The 20567-nt window shown below is 47.0% G+C and overlaps 1 protein-coding gene across 5 annotated transcripts in view; it reads right to left on the reverse strand.

Moving 5' to 3' along the window:
- CACNA1I (calcium voltage-gated channel subunit alpha1 I) overlaps window positions 1-20567 on the reverse strand; it is a 168477-nt gene that overhangs the window by 145152 nt on the left and 2758 nt on the right. For all 5 annotated transcript variants that reach the window (XM_088165279.1, XM_088165281.1, XM_088165280.1 and 2 more), the window contains one exon: window positions 9544-9845. In XM_088165279.1, the coding sequence (XP_088021405.1) occupies window positions 9544-9824 (281 nt within the window). In that variant the 5' untranslated portion in view covers window positions 9825-9845. The remainder of the gene's footprint in view (window positions 1-9543; window positions 9846-20567) is intronic.

Here is a 20567-nt window from a genome sequence, read left to right on the forward strand (position 1 = left end):
TGCCTCTCACAGCATCCAGTTCCTACAAGCAGTCTTAAAGCCCTTATAGTATTTCAGCACTTTTTGCTGCCTTGGGGAGGCAATGATAAACAATACCAAGTTAGTAAAGATGAAACAGCCCTCCCAAAGGTCCAGGGGTCAGGAACAAGGCTGAGACAGCACTGTTGGTTCAACTTCTGTAAGCGAATCCTTGAGCACCTTGCCCAGCTTCCAAGCTGGGGCACAGGGCCAGGAGATCACAGCCACAGAGCTCCCAGCCAGCATGCTGAGCTCACATCTGTCTGTGCCAGCCCACGAGAGCCAGACCTGGTTAGCAGGAATTAGCAGAGCACCAGCTACATCCCAGAGAAGGCCAGGGCCAGCTGGTCCAGCAGCAAGAGTCACCCAGGCTGGCTCAGGAAGTGGCCACCTCCCAGCAGCCTGTCCCTGCTCCCAGGTAGGTGCATCCCTCAGGCTTTGCTGCTCAGAAACGAGCTCAGTGCTCCCACACACTGATAGCTCAGGATGGGGATGTCAGAGGTGCCACTAGCATGTCAGAGAGCACAGGAAGATAGCAGCTGACCTGGGCTTGGAATGCTCTAAAGGGGGATGGAAGCAGCCTATGAATACAAGGAAGAAGCAATCTCACCCTGCCATGTAGAAATCCCCTCCAGAGAGAGCAGGAATCTGCTGTTTTCACAGGTAAACTCAGACCCCTGCAGAGCCCTGGCCTTCTCCCTCATTCTAAATAAGCCAATGAGTGGTGTCCTCTGTTTAAATCCTACCTCCAGGTCCTCCCTTTAAGCCCTGACCTTTCACCCCAGGAAGCCTGGTGTCCACAATACTAGCCAAGAGGGGTGCTTAACAGAAGGAGCCCAATCAAGGGCAGGAACAGTCAGTGCAGACAGACTGCTAGCAGCAAAACTCAGGAATGACAGCAAGGGAAATAATAAAAGAGAGGAAAAATGACAGACTGCCACAGAGAGAGAGAGAGGAAAAGGGATAGACAGGGTGGCTAGTCACAGGGGAGTCAGCTAGAGGAGTGCAGGGACTCAGAAACATCAAATCACACTCAAGGAGGGGGAGCAATGGCTTCTTTTATAGACTGAAGCACAGTAGGTGATGACAAGGGGAGACTGGGGGAGAGAAAACTAAAGGAAGAAAGGATAAGCAAAGGGTGTGATGTATCATTAGCCAGGACAGATTTATCTTTCCTCTTGGCTGAATTGCAGTACGTAAGTGTAAATGGCACCATTGTCTCACGGGGACAGATGGTCCCACATCACAACTTTGCGCATCCCCCATCCCGCCTGAGGGAGCTGCTCCCCTCCCCAATCCGCACTCATGCAATGGGCATGGAGAAAGCTGGAGAAGGGAAAGGCAGGGAGGCCAAGCTAAGCTTTCCATCTCCATCCCCACATGCCGACCTCGCAGTCAGGATGGGCAGGTGAAAGCTGTTCCAGCCACAGCACTGCACACAAACTCCATCCCTCAGACCAGCCAAGCCATCCGAACACCTCTGCAGGCTCTCTAGCAGAAGGCTTACACTGCCCTCACACCACCTTACTTCACCAGTCCTTGATGGCAGTCAGAGATCAAGCACCTGTGCTGATTGTCTCAGATCTATCAGCTGCCTTCAATACTATGGATTTCAAGGGTTTGCTGAGATGCCTGCCAAGGTCAGCAGGGATTGCATCATCTGACTCCAGCCTAGAATAACCTCCACATATCATTTCCCATCAGTATCTTATGTCTTTATCATCACACTTCACCTCTCACTTTACAAGTCCAGTTGCACTCTCATCTGCCTTCCTTGCTCATCTCAGCCTCATTCCCTGGGTGCTAGTCACAGCTCTGTTGTCTTCTTGACATGGAATAAAAATCCATCCCCCTGAGCTAGCCTCTCTGCTCCTCCAAAGCTTTACTGAGATGGTTCCTTCTCATTTCCACAGCAGAGCCCATAAAACCCTTCCAAGGAGGGAAGGCAGGTAGGGCAGCAGTCCCTTCCTGGTGGAAGAGCACAGTTGACAGGAGGTAGCACAGCACAAACTCACAGCCCAAGGAGCAGCAGTGACAAAGAGCAGGGCAAGCCCAATCCACCACCAGATCTATCCCTCTGAACAGGCAGCCCCAGCTGGTGGCCCTTCCCACCACTCTCAGCCCTCATCCCATTGCCCCCACCAGCCAGAAGCTGTAAAATCCCATTTAAAAGAAGCACTTGTCAAACAGGACCTCCTTCAGCCCTGCCCCTCAGCAGACAGGGAAGCATAGGAGAGGCAATGGCACAGAGATACACCAGGCACTCCAGAAAGGGGCTGACCGAGGTGCCCAGGACCAGTGGGCAAAGCAAGCACAGCACAGAAGCGGGTGCAAGCTTGAGCCTGGTCCATCCTGTACCAGACTAGAGCCTTCCTACACCAAAAGACAGTGCCCATCCAGAGATAGTGTTTCTCCAGGACCATAAAGATCTTGACAGCTTGGCAGACTCTTTGCTCTTGTTCTCTCCATAGATCTGTAATGGGCCACGTTTTTCACAGCCTCATCTTAGCCATACTGGGACAGCTGCAAGCCATTTACTGCAGAGGAGCTGCAACTCTGTTGACTGTTCCTCACCTGAAGCAGCTAATGTCAAGTTTTATGCTCACAGCCCACAGCTGCAGGCCCTTTCCCATGGTCTAAGGTGGGAAGGGTGTCAAGTCCTCAAATAAGCAGCTAGTCTATTTGTTAGTGGTTAATTTCATTAATTCACGTTGTTATAATAAGACATGCAATTAGAGGTCTGGTCAGAGAATTTTATAGGTCTTGAACTCAAAATGAGCCTTTTTATTGCCCTTTCTATTCCTACAAGAGCCCCTTTGGCACTCTAACACACCCTTTCCCAGTGTTCAGGAAGGCTGAAAAAGGCAAACCGACCATTTTTCAAAGAATAAATGGTTCTCATCTCCGAGGCAAAATATATTCCAGTGAATAAGCACAATATGCTCCAGAAAGGTTTTTCAGCATTTGTTTCAGTTCAACAATGCACTCCTCGGAGGGATGGGAATGTCCCCCAGCACAGGCACTGCTACCGTCCCTGCATCCCAGCTGAGCACACCATCCCTCTCCTGGCCTAGCACTACCACATACCCCCAGACTGCCACAAATACACTGTGCTGTATGACAAGACAGAACCAATCTCCCCAACCTCACCCTAAGAGGTCTGTTCTTACTAGGTATAACAGAATAATGTTGATTTATACCAGACAATTATATGACTTATATCTTCTATGCTCTCTCCCCTGCTTCCCTGCACTTTCCACATTCATTGGCCATAAACCCAGGGACCATATTAAGGCACCTCATCAAAAGCTGTTGCAGTAAGAGTCCTAACCCTGTTTTCCTAAAGCTTCAGGGCAAGGAGGCCTACAAGGCCTTTTATTGGGCTTGAAACATATTAGGGAAACAGGGCATTACAAACACACAGCAGAAATACCCCTCTCCTAAACCAGGCTCCTCTGTGCTTTGCAGTTAGCCCTTCCTCCAACAAGAGCAATCCATCCTTCAATAATAGCAAAAATGCTCAGAGCTTTGAATGAAGACAGTAAGGATGTACCACGAAATTTTAGCCTTATTTCCAATTTTGTTAGACCCTAAGAACGTTAAATCTTCAGTCAGAGCCCTGGTTTTGTATGTGCTGTTGTCCTGCTTCATTTCCAAACCATGGTCTTTGAGTTCTCACTATAAAAAGAAGCCTCCAGGGAATGAGCTAAAGGGATGGGAGGCAAGGATTTATCCTGTTTCAACATTTGTGCTTAGATACACAGGGCCATCTTGCAAGCCAGCCAAATTTAGACCTCATCCCTTTACATCTGCCCACTTGCCTGAAATCGCATACATCTCACATACACACCACCCAGCCAATTTCTTACAGATCTCAAGCATGCAAATCCCCTTCAAACATATCCATCCCTTGTGTGCTACTAATGACAATGCACGAGTTTAAATTCCATTTACACCACATCTGACTGTGCAAATGGAGCCTCTAAACTTCCCCTCGTAAATTTGCACATCAAATGACCCGCACTAATGGCACTCCCTTGTCACTAGTTTTGTGGAGACAACTTCTTTCCCAACTACTTGTGAAGGCCCTGAGCTCCATCATGCTTCCCCTGTCACCTGCCTACAAACCACAAGCAGGAAACAGCGATCCTAAGAAAAAGCTGGAATTCAGAGAATTACTTTTCCCCAATCCAGAGTCCAGGTAGATGGGGTTCTTCTCCCACAAAACTAAGATTACCTAATATTTCATTATGGAAACATTAAAATGTTCAGACTGTGCAGTTTCCAAAACTAAACCTGCTCCCTGCTTTTGCCTTCTTTTAGAGCATCTGGGAAACCAAACAACATATCAATCCTAAATGCAAACCCTATAGCCTGCTATCCAGAGACTACTTCTTTGCTAAAGGAAGAACAGGAACTTCCAGCGATCTGCTTTACTCTCCGAAGAGATGAGTTCAGTTAAGCACACTCCATTACCTGCTGCAGTCTGTCAAATACGTACAGAGGCCTTGGATGGTTTTCAGACAGGTATAGTTAGATAGGGTAAAGCCTATCATCTTTCCAAGGGGACAATTAACAAGGAAATTAAGGGTCAGTTCACAAGGGTAGGACATGCCTGCTTTGAGGCACATTGCTAACACAAAAGGGGAGGAGAGCACTTGATGATAGATTGATCCACTGCATTCAGTGCCTTCAAATATTAATCAAGATAATGGACAATTGGCTTATTAGAAGTCACCCTTATTTGCTAATAGCAAGCTTCATTCCAGCAGGGAGGCTGGCAGAGTGGCAGAAAACTCAGCAGAACCTAAAGCAGTCTTGTTCCCTCTTAAAGCCTGAAAAGCATCTGGCACATGCCCATGGGAAGGAACACCAATGCCCCCAACACTGCACAGCCATTGGAGAGCTCTGGCCAGCTCAGTTTCCCATGAAACAGGAGCAACTGCAAAGTTGTGGAGTGCAGAGGGCTTAGATAACCTCTTACAGGAAAAAAAAAAATAAAAATCATTGTGCACTTGGTGGGGCTTGGGTTTACAAATATGTCTTCCTTGACTGGAAGGAGGGCACAGCAGCAACATCTGCCTGGTTACATAGAATGATACAAAGCTGTCAGAAGTCCTCAAAAAAATGCCAGACTCTTCATGTGTCTTCTGAGATAGACTTTTTAAGAGAGACAGGAGGGACGCATTTAAAAACTGAGACATGTGAACAAAGTAGACATTTTACTGTTTTTCAAATGTGCACATAAAAGCTGATACCAATGACCCCAGCAGCGAAAGCCATGATCCCTGGGTCCTCAAGAATGATGAATGCTGCTTAAAATTCATAAGCCACTCAATTTCTGATGTATTATTATACTTCCTAGTCACATTTCCAATCTTTTTTCTACCTACTAGAGATGCAGAAAACCATTGTTTTTATTTATATATACACACACATATGAAAAAGGAAAGTAAAATGTAGGTGATTGCAGGAGCTCAGACCTTAAGACAATCATTAACTACTACAAGAGTTGCAATAAAATTGCAGATTGTGCTTGTTTATTATATAGCTACATCCAGGGTTCGACAGTGTACAAACTTAAGGCAGAAACAAGTCCAACATATTACAGAATCTATACATATAAATTCACTGCACATAAGCAAATTGCCCAAAGTGGTATTTGACATGGGCATATTTTACATATATAACACATATTCACCCAAAGCTTAATGAGCAACAGATTTGTTGTCCCCTTTACCACTCAGCACCCAAAACCCAGTGATTCTTGCAGCCCACAGTTCCCAAGGTGGGATTTTTAGCAGCAACTACAATGGCAAAGCCCTTGTTCAGTGGATTTTAAAGCTAATGAGCTACAAAGCAGCTCTTCAGTACACACAGTCACACCAGCTTTAAGAAGTCACCCTGCTCAATACTCTGTAAAACACAGCTCCCAGTAATAAAAATTAAGTGTGCATATAAGCTTTTGGTCATGTGGGACCTGACCTGCTGCTCAACACCACTGAAATCAGCTGGAAATGTAACACTTCACTGCTTGAGAGCAAAACAGAAACCCAAATGGCCAACAGCTTCACCAAGGGGTTGGTACATAAAAAGCCAGAAAATGACAGTAGTGATAACTACAGAGCCTCTCATGAGGATCCATTTGTAAGATGCCATGTGGCATACCCATTAGTTAGTCCCAAATATTTTATTAATTCATAAGATAAATGCTATGCAGTTATTTTGGAAACATGTTTGTACACTTTTCATCCTATTCCCCGTCCAAGACTGACTTCAAATCCTATATGACAGTTTTAGGCTTTATACAAAAAAAAAAAAAAATCTTCTAGCCATTCTCACAGCCCTATCTCAAATATTGACTATATTAACGTTGTAGCTGCCACAGCTCCATGATCTACAACTCCAAGAGGTCCAGCCTTCAGTTATCAAAGCACAAATTAACCCAAACAAACCAGCTGGCTGGTTGCTCACGTGTTGCATCACAACAACTCCTTTCTAATCAGGACACAAGCCAGGCTCCAGGTGATGCCCTGTGTTGCATTGCACACCCAGCTGATACAGACCTTACCTTTCTCTAATAAGGTATACTAGGAATAAAAAAAAAAAAAAAAATCTGCTTCCCAATAAACTGAAGTTATTCAAGCATTCACTTGTGCTGTATGTAAACCCATCCCAAAAACAGCAAATTACCAAACTTTAAAGCATCAGACTCCTTTTCACCACACACTACAACAGCAAAAATACAGCAGATAATCCCTCTGGGGACGAGCACCCGGAATTTCACACAGATCATAGTCCTCTTCTTAAAAGGGAGTTAGGATCTACAACTTTTACAATGACAGCATCACACATCTCTACATAAATATGCCTCCAGAAGCAATTTTATAGCACAGAAATAAGTGGTTCTTTCTCCTATTACTGCACTGCAGCAAAGCAATATGGCAGCTGTTTAATAGCACATAACAAAATTGCAGGACTGTTCACAAAAGGAAAAATAATCTTCAGGAGAGGGGGATTTAAGTAGTTAGAATGCAATTACCTAAATTGAAATTTGGTGGTTAATGACCTCGTGCTTAAAAAAAATTGTTATATAGTCCTTAACTATTAGAGCTTCCATTTTAAATCTCATTGACAGTACTTCCATAACAGTGATCATGAAGCTCTAGCCTAGTAAAAAATACCACAAGAAGATTAATAGGCATTTAATTAATGCCCCAATCTTTTTGCTGAATCTTCACGAAAGGCCAGGTGCTGACCTATGACAGTGGCTCATCCTGCCACTGCTTAGCTTAAGCACATTGGAGACCAAACAGCTCAGTATAACAAGGATGAAAAGCAGGCAAGCAAATCAGCTCCTAGAAGACATTTGATTTTCATAGAAGTATCACTAATGAAGGGTCTGATTCCCAGTCAGGCATCTGCCACTAGGCCTTGCAAATGTATCCTTTCTATGGTGCTGTTAAAAAAAGTGTGATGCCAAGAGTATATGATTACATGTAAAAAACCTTCAGGGTGCAGAAACAACCCCTCATTTGAGAAAAAAAAAAAAAAAAAAGATTTATTGCATGAGCCTTTCAAAAAGAGGACCACAAGCAATTGAAAGGAAATTAGAGGAGAGGCTGAATCCTCATCTCTCAGTCTCCACTAGTCATGTAATCTCCCAGCTTCACACAGCTGAGCTGAAACCTCAAGTTTGACACAACTCTTCCAGAAGGTTACCTGCAGCCCCACCATTGCCCTTCACTCCCTGGTGGCACCTGTAACCATAGGTAAGGTCATCAACAGGTGATTGGATGAGACTTTTTCCTTCCCTGTCTAGTTTCTAATAAGAAAAAGCTCTCTTCTAAGTAAAAGAGCACATTTGTGTACGGATTAGGAAAAAAGTAATACTTAAAAACCAAAATAGCTCAATCTCTTGAACAATAGTTCCAACAACTTAAAGCAAACACCTTGCAATATACCAGATTGGGGGGATTATTTTGAGTGACTTTTTAGCCAGCAATAAGGACAGGCTCTGGTCTTCTTCCACCACAACCTCCTTCCCTCATCCAAAAGCAAGCCTTCATCCCAAACCCATACTGTTACTCTTCTTTCACTTCCCAAATCTAGTCTTTTGTCATGACACAGATGTCTCGTGCTCTACTCTGAGTCCTGTTTTCAGTTCTGCTCTTCTACATACTGGGACAAGATTCCCAGGACATAACTGGCACAGGCACACAGTGATAGAAAACAATGCATAATTCAATACAAAGTTTTAAAATTTTATGAAGCAGCCAGTAGAAAGGAAAGCAGAATATCTAAATCTCCAATGTGTTCTCAGTCATAACCTGCGTTTGAGACTGCAACATCTCTTCAGTGACTTCTGAACTTTAAGACAAGAGCTCAAACACAAACCTTTACCTACATTTGAAATTAAAACAAATCTCATCCATTTAAGGTCAGCTGTTACTGCTAACACTACTTCAAGCCCTCATTCTGGGTTTATATCTTAAAGCTGAAAATACACTTGGAAACAATTTCCTAGTCACCACTGTATGCCCAGACATTCAGATTTCATCTAGAAGCTTATACATCAAAACCAGAACACACATCCTTATAGATAATACCCACCTAACTAGGAACTAAGAAACTTCCAGGTAGAAAGTGCTGCCAGAGATTTCCAGCCAGAAAATTGTTCACATAAAATCTCAAACCAACCTCTCTGATGATCCATCTTCTTCTCCATTTCCTCCACACCACCTGTGATCCCACAATTGAAGGAACAACAGCTCTTCTCTACCTAGTTTTTATACAGAATCCAGCTCAGGAGCGGCAGAGCCCAGCTGGCAGGCTCCTGGTGATGAGCTGTGCAGGTGGCCATCATCTGCACTGGTGGGCTGCCATCAAGGCAGGAGTGTGAGTGATAACACACGTGTGTGATTGCTGACTCTGGAAAGGAGGATATGCCTATGTCCCAGAGATCTCTTCCAGGGTGTGTGGAGCACACCTCTCCCGTTCATTCCTGGCCAGACATCATAACAAGACGCTGGCAGGATAGTGACATGTACTAAATGGAAAGGCAAAGGGTCACCTAGGTTTCCCTGCAATCAGGGTGCAGGAGAGGTGGTTCCCTCACTAAGGTCAAGGTGAGCTCTCAGTAAAGCCTGTATTTTCAGACACCTCCACTATTCACGGCAGTCTGAAAAGCTCCTGGGCTTTTCCTTGCCTGTCCCAGGCAAAAGAGGAGCTAGGAAGGGGGAGAACAGGCCTTTCTTATGTACCTCTCTTCACACCTCCACTCTCCCCATTCCAAGTCCCTGTGCCTGGAACGGTCAGCAGCTCTTTCTGAAGTCCCTTCTTTTATAAACAATTTCTTTTGATCACACACCAAAACAGCAAAGGTTCTGTTTAAACAAGCAATGAACAAAAAAGGTCGTGAAGTACGTAATAAAAATTATTCCTTACCTGCAAGGCACCCCAGAAGGGCACAGGATAAGGGAAGAATGAGGCAGGAAGGGAGAAGGGGCAGCTCAGAAAGGATATGGGTTGCACACCATTTTGATGCACCAGCTCCGTGGGCTGGTGGTCTGCTTCAAGCAGAAGAAGACAACTGGTGCCAAGTCTGGATAGGGAACATCAGGGTCTGGAGGGGAGGTGACTTCTTCATCCTCCCCCAGCTCCAGGGAGGACGGTGGCTGCTCCGGAGGTGTTTGTTGCTCCGAGATCCCCAGATCCACGGGTTCCAGAGGGCAGATGGCAGAGGTGTGAGGGGGCTGTGGGCCTGCAGGCCAGGTGGAGGGAGGCTGGGGAACGTACTCTGCCATGCCAGCCACAAGTGAGAGCCCCTGGAGAGGAAGCACGAAAGAGAAATTAAATCCCACAAGGAATCGGCAGCAAAAGCGCAGCACATCTGTGCTCTCCTAGCAAGTTCAGAGCAGGGAAGAGCTGCAGGACTGACACCTCTGACAAATGATAAACCACCTGGTACTGAAGTAGTTTTAAGCTCTTTTCTGCCAGTCACTCTCTCCACCAAGACTCCTGTGGCTATTCCTCTCCATCACCATTTAAACCATCCCTGTAGCCCCTGTCAGAGTGCTGCACCATCTCAGAGGATGGTGCCAGCTCTTTTGGAGGCAGCCTGAGCACCATAACAGAGCACGATGTTTTGAACAGTGCAGGCCCATCCTGACACAACAGAGCCATCCTGCTCTTGCAGTCCCTTACAGAGTCCTGTCAACTCCAGGTTCAGCTTTGCTGGTCCAGCTCTCCCACCTAAGAGCACTCTGGGCTGGCCCTGTGTCACCCCAGTGCATAGGCTCCATCAGACTGACACTGACAAATGCACGTCAAGCCCATACACAACAGTCACTTATTCAAACAGTGAGCTGTAACAGAAGCCAGAAGTGGGATTAAACATTAAGCACCTTTTACTTGAGCCTGTTGAGCTCTCCTGTGCTGGAGCAGTGAAAACACCACAAACACGAGCTGCAAAAATTATTTCGCTAAAGAGAATGGTCAGAGAGCATGGATGGGTATGAGAAGAGCAGGTCTCAAGCTCACTGGCAGTCTGTGCTGGTTTTGGCTGGAAAGGGGTTAATTTTCTTCACAGCAGATGGAGCAGGGCTGTGTTTTGGATTTGTACTGGAAACATTGTTGATAATACTGATGATGCAGTTAGTGCTGAGCAGGGCTCACACAGCATCAAGGCATTTTCCGTTTCTCACATCACACCACCAGCGAGTTGACTGGGGATGCACAAGAAGCTGGGAGGGTTCACAGCCAGGACAGCTGGCCCCAACTAACCCAAGAGATATTCCATATCATATGACATAATTCTCATTAATTCACAGCACATAAAGCTGGGGGAAGAAGGAAGAAGGGGGGACAGTTGGAGTGATAGAGTTTGTGTTCTCAAGTCAGTGTTATAATGACGGAGCCCTGCTTTCCTGGAGATGGCTGAACACCTGCCTGCCCATGAGAAGAGGTGAATAAATTCCTTTTTTTTTGCTTTACTTGAGTGTACAACTTTTGTATTACCTATCAAACTTTTCTGCCTTTTTCTCCCTTTTACTCATTTGATTCTCCTCTCATTCCAGCTGGAGGATAGTGAGCAAGTAGCTGTGTGTGGCTTAGCTGCCAGCCAGGGTTGAACCACTCTGCTCACTGCAGAGCACCAAACTTTTGCTAAAAAACATGACTTGGCTGCCTGGGTGCTATCCATTCAATAGCAGACTGAAAGTAACTTGTCAAACTGAGGGGAATTAAATAAACTTCAAGGTTTGGCTCTGGAACTGTGTTACACAGACACTCTTAGGAAAGAGAGCTTGGCCAATGACTGCCCGTTTTCTTCCCTTCACCTGTTGGCATGTTCGACCATCCTGAGTGCCCATGCTGCAAGTACAGATTTAAAAGCCACACAGGAGCCCTCAGACACACTGCAGTACAGAAAAGGATGATGAGCAGCAGGAAAGGATGTGTCTGTCCAGACCTCATCTCCTTGAATGCTGGCCATAGGTTACCCTCCCTGGCACTTATCTCAGTTCTCTTCACTTTAGGATCACAAAGCCCGTGAGCAGCTGTGTTGACACTGCTCTGCCTTGGCAATGCACCCTTGACATTTCAGCCCGTGACCCTTTTGATGCTCACACTGCTGGACCCATGATCTCCAAATACTCTCCACACCACTCATCTGTCAGGCTTGCCAACCACTCCACCTTAGGCTGCGGTGCTCCATCATTCCCAGATAAGACCCTGAAACCTCTGCCTACCCATCCTGTTTTCTTAGCCTCCTGCTTCCAACACACACTTTGATTCAAAGCTTTGCTTGTTCTTCGAGGCTTGGTATTTGTCAGAATAAAGAGCAGCAAGTGCAGGGGTTTAGAAAGCAGACATAATGTCCCTTAGGGGATGGCAGAGAGATTCTTTGAATTCATTATCCCAAAGGCCTGCAACTACTGGAAAGAACAGATACCATGTCTTCTGACTGGCTTTGGGACGCTGTTTATAATTTTTTAAGCCCTGTGAAAAAATTGCCAGTGCATCCTTCTCACCATCTATCACTACTGTTTTCACAAAAACTTTCAGCAGATTTTTGACTTTGGGCACCCATGCTACTACTTGTATCACCTATACCATTCCCTATTCCCACCAGCTCCCCGTTGCCTGCTCTGAGCTGGCTCACTTGCAGGCTATTAACATGCAGTGGCTGAGCCCAACTTCCCTCCCATTACAGCACAGAGGAGAAAGATTAGCAGAGACAGCCAGGAGGAATTACTTATTATGGTGCTCAGAGCATGCACACTGATGAGGGCATGACAGTTCCAAACTGCAGCGTACAAAGCTTCATAATTACCAGTACAACTGAGAAAAGGAATGGGAGAAACAACCTCATCAGCATTTCCCTGCTTTCCCTTCAGCAAGCATCCAGGGCCTCTTCTCCATCTCACCACTGCTGGATGCAGCTGGGACTTGGGGATGCTACTCTGCCCATGTGAAACACACATGCACAAACTGGGTAGTGAGTATATCACAGACAGTTCATTACACTAATTTGTGCAGCTCAGATTTACTCATTAGGGGTCGTATGGACACAGGGCCAGGTGCATCCCTTTGGAAGTCCTGAAGCCAAATACAGTCCTTGAATGACAGCTGCCCCACTGGAGATGTGAGTAATACCCGTTACCTTCCCGAGATTAAATCCTGTTCTGCCTCCCAAGGCTGTGATCACAATGTATTTCCTACATTAAGCAGGGTTAATATTCTGTGTCAAAAGAGAGAGAGGGGAAAATCAAGCAGTGGGGCACTTCAGAGCTTTTCACACAGTCAGTCCTCCCATCTCAACTTCAAAGAAGAGTAGAGTGGTTTTTCTGCCAGACAGGTCCAGGGCTGTCTCTGCTACCATTTCAGATGTGGAGGTTGGAATCAGCTATTTCCCCTATTTCGGTCAGGCTGTAACTCATGCAATACTGCTATCTTCTCTTGGCTTGCCATCACTGGCCGTCCCTTGCTGTAGCATTGCTCTGTAACTTGGAGTCAGCCTGCTACAGTATTTCAACCCAGGGGAGCCCTGTTTAAATCCAAATGAGGAATGAGTTTGGCAAATGCATTTATCTGCATATACAGAAAAATGTGCATCAATGGAGAGGGTTCCTATCCAGATAAAAGGCAGTTATAGTATGACTCAACAGAATTATAAATCTCCAGAATTTGTCTTTGGGATGCCTCTAACCTCTCCTTTGTGCAAGTGCAGCTTCCTGTGAAAAAGCAATACAGGAGGACAAGGATACAAAACAATGGTTATGAGGTAGCCAGATGCATGTTCTTCTCACTCAGCCTTTTGCTCAGGCAAGCCTAACCCCAGCTGGTATGACAGGCCAGACCCAGCAGAAAAAAATAAAATCCTCCCCACCCTGTACTTACCTGGCCAAATACCCCCCAAATACCCAAAAACATTCTGCTGCAAAAGTCACATACTACTAGAGGAGTGATGCTACACCAACTGCACTTCCCTCCCAGGGGAAGAGAAGTTATTTGTGGGCTGGCAGCTCCTCCTGCTTCTTTCCCTGCACAGCCTGTGCCAAACCCTTCTGTGGAGCCAGGTCTTAAGTCTGCACTGTCCGTGCCCAAGGACCATTTAAAACCAGCACCATCCTGAGCTGAGCACCCACTGGTGCTGCATCCGGCACACACACCTGCCCTGGACATGTGTGCTGGCAGGGAGCTCGTTGCCTTGGCAAGCACAAGAGAAGCTGACAGCCTCTGGCTCAACCCTTCCCCAGAAGCACCTGGTCCTGCCAGACTACTGAGGACAAAGGGAAAAGGATGCTCCAAAACAGCAAGAGAAGTTGTGGAGTTAATGAGAAGTAGAAATTGGTTAGGAATAAAAGGAGAAAATATCACAATGCAGGAGAAATGCTACAGATTAGGGGTGTCTGTCCAAAAAGGCTGATGTCACCTCCTAGCAAGCATTGCAGAGGTCTCTGCTCAGACACACTCCCCCCTTTAGGGCTGAAGCCAGCATCCCAGGGTTGTCAGTGCCATGACCTGCCACGAGCAAGCCAGCCCGAGGTGTCCCACAGGCACCACACTCCAGCCAAATTAGCCTCCCAGCTCCTCACTGCCCCCTTGGCAGAGGGGCCAACAGGGGTAAGGGAGGGCTGATAGGACCTTTACAAGGCTCATGCACCCCTTTCTGGACTATTGCATCTTGACAACAAAATGCCCTTTGCAGCCAGCCAGGAGAGGGAAATACCAGAGGGAGGTCCCCAGAGCACTGTCTCAGTGCTGGAGGGGATCCACTCAGAGACCAGCAGGATACAACTCCACTCTCATGTGGGACCATGCTCAGAGTTCACCTTTGCTGCCTCCATCATCCCTAGCCCCGTATCCCTTGCCAGCCCACACTGCCTCAGAGCAGTTCCTTCCTGCCCTCACAGTTCTCACACAGGCAACACTGGGGTCCACATCAAAAATGAAAATGCAGAGTATATTTCCTTTAAGAGCAGCTCAGTGCACACATAGCACCTCCCATTCTGAGGGCACACAAGTCCTTTCCAAACCATCCATCACCATCAGTCACCCGTTACTCAGACGCAGCAGGAAGCACAGCAGCCACTCTGTCCTGCTAACACCCTTGCAGAAGAGGGACAAAAATGACAACCTCCAGCTGGTGTTGCAGGGGAGAGCAAGATGGTCCCATCAGCTGGAGCAGCACCTGAAGCACACGTATTTATCATCTCCAAACATCCAGCCAAAAGTTGACAAGGATGTGGGGGCATGGCTTTTGCAGCCAGCTTCATACGGGCCCAGACTTATTTAAGGAGGTCTCTGGCTGTGTGGCATATTTAGGAATGTGGGTGGGTGACCCCGTTCAGCAGCTGCGTGAGCCTCCTGGGGTGCTGTGCTGAGCAGGGTGGTGAGCCCGCGATTGTTTGTTGCTATAAGTGGCAAGCATTACCTTTGATGCGTGTGTCTGGCTGCAGGGATGTGTTAGTCATACAGGTTTCACATTTGGAGCGTTTGTCGTGGTACAATATAATTAGTGGTACCCAGCTCCCTCTGTGTTTGTGTTCATCTGGCACTGGCGTGTTTCTCTGCCTGTTCATGTGAGACAGAGCCTGTTCTCATCTGCTTGTGTGTGCATGGGGTTGTATGAGTGCCAGTAAGGAACAGGGCCACTTTTCTTAGCACTGAATTTGAAGCAGGAGCTTTTATATCTCCATCATCTCAGCACCTCCAAGTACAATGGGATGTGGCTGAAACCCAGCAGGGAGTGTTTCAAATGGTGCCCGAATCCCTTGCTCGCAGATGCTGGTGTTCCCACATGCCCCTGGAGCACAACATCCATGGCCTGCACCAGAGCCAAGGTATCCCCATTTCCCTGCCCTGGTAAATGCCCATGATCTGTTGCCTTTCAGCTGCGTGCTGATTGTTTGCTGTGCCTTCTTTCCGCACATGCTATCATCCCCTGCTAGATTTGCCTGAGTGCTTGACAGCCTCACCCTTTTTATCTCTGGTCATTTTGCACCCCTCCTCCTGTTCAGGACAGGGAACAGAAGAAATTTCTGCATCCCACTGAGCAGAGGAAAGAGCATCCAGCCAACACAGGACAAAACAAGCAAACTGTCTGTCCTGAAGCCTCAACAATACCCCGTCTTCAACCTGTACTGCAGGCAGCACTCCGCAGCTGTGGAAAGAGCAAGCCCTGATCTCCTGGTCACTCCCACTCTCATCATCACAGTCAATGCCCAATGACTTTCCTGTCATGTGGCTGGGATAGCCCCATCCTGTCCATGGGTCTGGTCCCTGCCCCTGGCACAGCAAAGCAAGGATCTGCTTACATTGCTAAGAAGCCTTCGGCCAAGCCAAAGGATATGTCATGGAGACCAATAAAAATTTTGCTGGAGAGATGGAGGGGAAAAAGGTCAACAACGAGAGAAAAGGCTTAGGAGTAATACGGTCACTTTGGGTGTAGGCAATACAGAGGAGAAAGAAGTTTCCCATTGTAAAATCATTACCTGACTTCAACTATGTGGAGTGGTTGAGATCCAGAGGTGAGTGCTGCTGAAGACCCTAACCTTATTCCACTGCTCCCCAGAGAATATGAATACTTATTTTCAAAAAAACACTTTCATTTTTGGTGTTCCAAATGAACAGGTCCTAAAGATCTCTTTCTGAGGATGACTCCACACTGTAACAGACCCATCTATGTGGAGACTCTGCCCAGAGTCAGTGTTTTCCCTTTCAAACCTGCCCCACTCTCCCCGTGCGCTGCTTTGGTCTGCACAGCTCCCAGCGATTCCTCCTCGTGTGCTCGAGCACCTTTCACTTGAGAGGATTCCCGTCATGTCCTCTCACTTAAAACCACCGCTTAGTCAAGCCACACAACTTTTTTTTAGCACTTAATCCTTGCTCATGAATTAATCCCTTATCCCCACGGCCGTTCCGTGCGGATGTCGCTGGAAGCCGCCCCTCGCCCGGCAGCGCTGTGCCCGCACTGATGTGCCAAGTGCCACCTCCCAGCCTCATGGCTCTTGCTGGCCCTGTCACTCTGCCAGTCCATGTCTGATGTGCCATCTATTGTCATGTCTGTCTTGTGGCGTGGGCCATCCCTTCCTTGCCCCTCACCAGGTCCTCAGACCCCATTCAGATTTTTGATTGTCTCTAGATGCATTAGCTTGCATTTTTCCTAAGATTAACCTCATTAAGTTATTTTCTGCCCATGTTCCTGATGTCCTTAGTACCCTTTGTGTTATTTTACTGCATCTCCACTGGCAGGCAAAAACCTGGTTTATCATCACCCAGTGAAGCCATTAATGTGCTGCTTACTCCCTCCTTCAGGTCAGCAATGAACTTGGCAATTAAGACTGCAGATGAGGATGATGAAGAGGAAGACAGCAGTGTCATAGGCATGGCTTTGAGGCCATCCTCACACCCTTAGCCCTTGATCTAGATCCTGAAGTGCTGGCAGGAAAGACAAAATGTGCAAATACCTCAGCTGTGCCTCCAAGAGAAGCCCATGCTGGGAGAACAGAGCTGCAGCTCCTGCCCACCACAAGGACAGGTGCCCAGTGCTGCAGCTGCCAGAATTGCACCTGGACAAGTGGATGGAAAAGGGCAACGGGGGGCTGCTCCCACACAGGCTAAGCCAACAGTGAGAAGCTCTGCTGTTTCACACCATCCTTGCTGGATCAACCTCTCTGCCCTTTTTGTCTCGATCCCAGTGCCCAGCCCAACCCAGTGTCCCCTCAGGATCTGTTGGAGTGAGGGAGCAGGAAAACAGCAGCATACAAGGACTGGGGAGAGACTCTCTGCTCAGGAGACTCCCTGGTCCCTGCCACAGCACAGCACTGAATGCAACTTCCCACTTCTGCACAAGCATCCTCAACCCACCTCCAGACTTTTTCCCAACTGACTGCCACCACTCACATCTGGAGAGGAGGTTCCCTGGGGTGGAAATGGAAATGGGGAGGTGGAGACAGTAAGCAGCACATCCAAAGGGAGCACAATATGAAGAGCTTTAGGGAGCATCAAGAGTTACATCTACAACCTCTCTGCTCCCTAAAAATTACTGTTCCTCCTCAATCCCTCCAAAGGAGATAATCTGCATAAACACAGCTATGCATTTGGAGCAAACTAACTCTTGGCAAAAACAAAAACAGGAAGGGAACTGAAGCTTTGTGGAGTGTGATGAAGCCCCAGGCTCTGCCTCCAGAAAAGAGAGAGGATACGAGAAAGAAATGTAGCTATGAAGATGGGAATCTTCTAGAAGCAGAGGAGAGACAATATTGCCAGCTCTTCTGCAAAGGCTTACAGGCGGTTCAATCTCAGGTCAATAGATGGACCAGGACCTTGTGATGGTTGCCCTGCATCCCACATGATTTGATTACTGACACTGTTACTCGTTTACACAAGCTTAAATGCCCCCTTCTCTCCCAGCTGTCACCAGGGGAAAAAATAAAAAGGCAAAACTGGGACAGTTGCTTGAATAGTAATCACTGAAAAGCAGCAAAAACACCAATGCAAGCATATCTGACCACAGACCTAAAATGGACCCCTGCAGTCCAAGCCAAAACCTTGCAGCCTTGCCAAAAAAACCCAGTCTTGCCAGAGCCCATGACAAGTTACTCTGCCTCTACCTCCGCCCACTGCCAAACTCAGAGCGGGTTTAAAGGCAAAATAAGGGGCGGGGAAAATGCCCAAGGGGGACAAGAAAATGAGGGCATCAACACTGCCAAAAGTCCCCACTCAGAGAGGACATGTAAGATAGTGCTGGGCACACTTGTACACATATGCACATATTTGCAAACATGCACATGCAACAGCAGAAAAAGGATCCTATCCACTCCTGACAGTCTGACCTGCCAGAAAATTCATTTCTAACTTCTGTCCTGGAAAGCAACTTAATTGAGCCTGTCAGACACACACACTAAGCGCCTGAGAAAAGTTTAACACCACTAACCCCACCTGTGCTCTCTATATAGCAGGGGTTTTATAGCCACAGCCACTCTGACACTTCAGAGAAAGGAAATATCAACCTTCCCTACCTTCTGCCCCCCATCCCAACGATCGTACCAGGCAAGAATTTTCAGCAGTCACATCACAGCAGCAAAATCCCTGGCACTTGTCACTTCACCAGCTACCAACAGCACAGCTCAGCAGCTTCTCTCCAACCTGTTCAACCCCACAGCCCTAGCCCCAAATCCAGTAGTTTCACAAGGATATGCCCTTTGCTTGCCCTCCAGGGATGCCCCCATGGAGCTTTACAACAAGGCACAATGGAGTAGGATGTGGTGCCCATGCTGCAGATGATGGTTATGTCAGAAGAAGATACCAGCAGTACCCTTGGTACTGTAGGTTTTTTTTATACACACACATTTGGTAAGAGGGTAACAACCTTTACTTATGAAGGCACCCTTCCAATCCTGCCTGGATCACACAGAGACAGGGCTTCTGCACTGCATTCTGCAGGTGTTGGGAAGCACAAGCTACTGCAGAAAACACCAACAAGCAGGATTCCACAATAGGAGCCCACAGCACATCCACTCACCCACAGGCTGCAAGGACTGGTATTAATCTGCAAACGCCCTTGACTGAGCCTGGTTTAACCATCTCCCTCTTGCACTACCACAGCAGCACACACCTCCTGTTCAAAGCAAGAGAGAAGGCATTTTCTGACATCTTCTCATTGCAATTAGTCCCTGATACACTGGGCTGATTGCTCTTCAGGGCACACTGCGGTGCTTCAAACACCAGGGCCTGACAAGTACCAGGAGAACAAGTATATTACAAAGCTACTGGGTTGATTTATGCAATTTGAGTTATGATTAGAGGCTTAAATAAATTTTATATCAGTATAAAACATCTTTCAAACCAGTAGGTGATTTCCAAGAGCTTCAAGGTATGCATTTCGGACACATGAATAAACTAAATAAGCTGCCAATATTAGGTCATTATAAACAGCAATGGACCTCTGCATAACCCACAGTAAATTTCTATTTTCCAAGAGCAGTTTGGGGTTTTACAGATCTTGAACATCCTTCAAATCAGTCCTACATTGTCCCATCTAATAAATTTTTTAAAATACTATTAAGAAATTTTACAGCATTTTCTTGCAGATCCACCTGCACCACTAAATTTCTGAGCCCATCTATGGACTCGGAGGTTCTAGTAAGGATCTGGGCAACTGCAGAAATTCACCTGCTTGCTTGAATGTGCAAGACTGAGACTTTGATTTAATAAAAGATTAAATTTATTTTACATCAGTGCCCCACTCTTTTAAAGATTCCTAACACTGTGTGTGTTTTTCATGAGTTTCCAGCTGTAAACACTTGTTCTCTGAGAAAAATGAATAAAAATTAGTTTCAACATTTTTTTTCACTAGGGAAAAAAAAGCTGACCAAGCATGTGGCTTCTTTGCAGTACAGCCTCAAGCTGCAGGCTTTTCCAAAATCAGAGGTGCCCAGGGTTCATCATAAGCCACCCCGGTGTGGGACATCCTCCTGGTGTGCCTTGCTGTCAATGGGACAGGGCAGAGTTCTCACATTAAACAGAGCTGTAGGCTGGCACCATGTCACACTGGGCATGGATTCTCCAAAACCGGATGAGGCAGCAGAGATGCAGTCAGGTGGGAAGTGGGTTGGTGGAAGGAAGCAAGCAATCCCAGGCCTACAGGAGATGCCAGAACTGCAGCCTGGGGCACAGGTGCATTATTGGCACTTTGAGGATGCTCAGGACTGGACCCAGCAAGGAAGGTGGTGCAACTTGGGGGAGAGCAAGAGTGAGGACAGGAAAGCTCACCCAGCATTGTGGGTGCACAGTGATAGGCCCCAGGAAGCCCTGCTGGTCTCCTCAGACCCCAGCCAAGAGCACTTCTCCTACACAGAAACACCCACAGGCAAGCACTGAGCCTCTTTTGAGACAGCATCCTCTCACCTAATGCTTCCTCTCACTCCCTTGATGAGTATGGATGTCCTGGCCCTGCATCAGCTAGATCCACAGCCTGAAAACACTCCCAAGGCAGCAGCAAGGGGAGATTTCAAAAGATAAAACATGAGACAGGTTGGCAT

This window comes from Sturnus vulgaris, chromosome 5, assembly GCF_052056855.1.
Source record: "Sturnus vulgaris isolate bStuVul1 chromosome 5, bStuVul1.hap1, whole genome shotgun sequence".
Lineage (NCBI taxonomy): Eukaryota > Metazoa > Chordata > Aves > Passeriformes > Sturnidae > Sturnus > Sturnus vulgaris.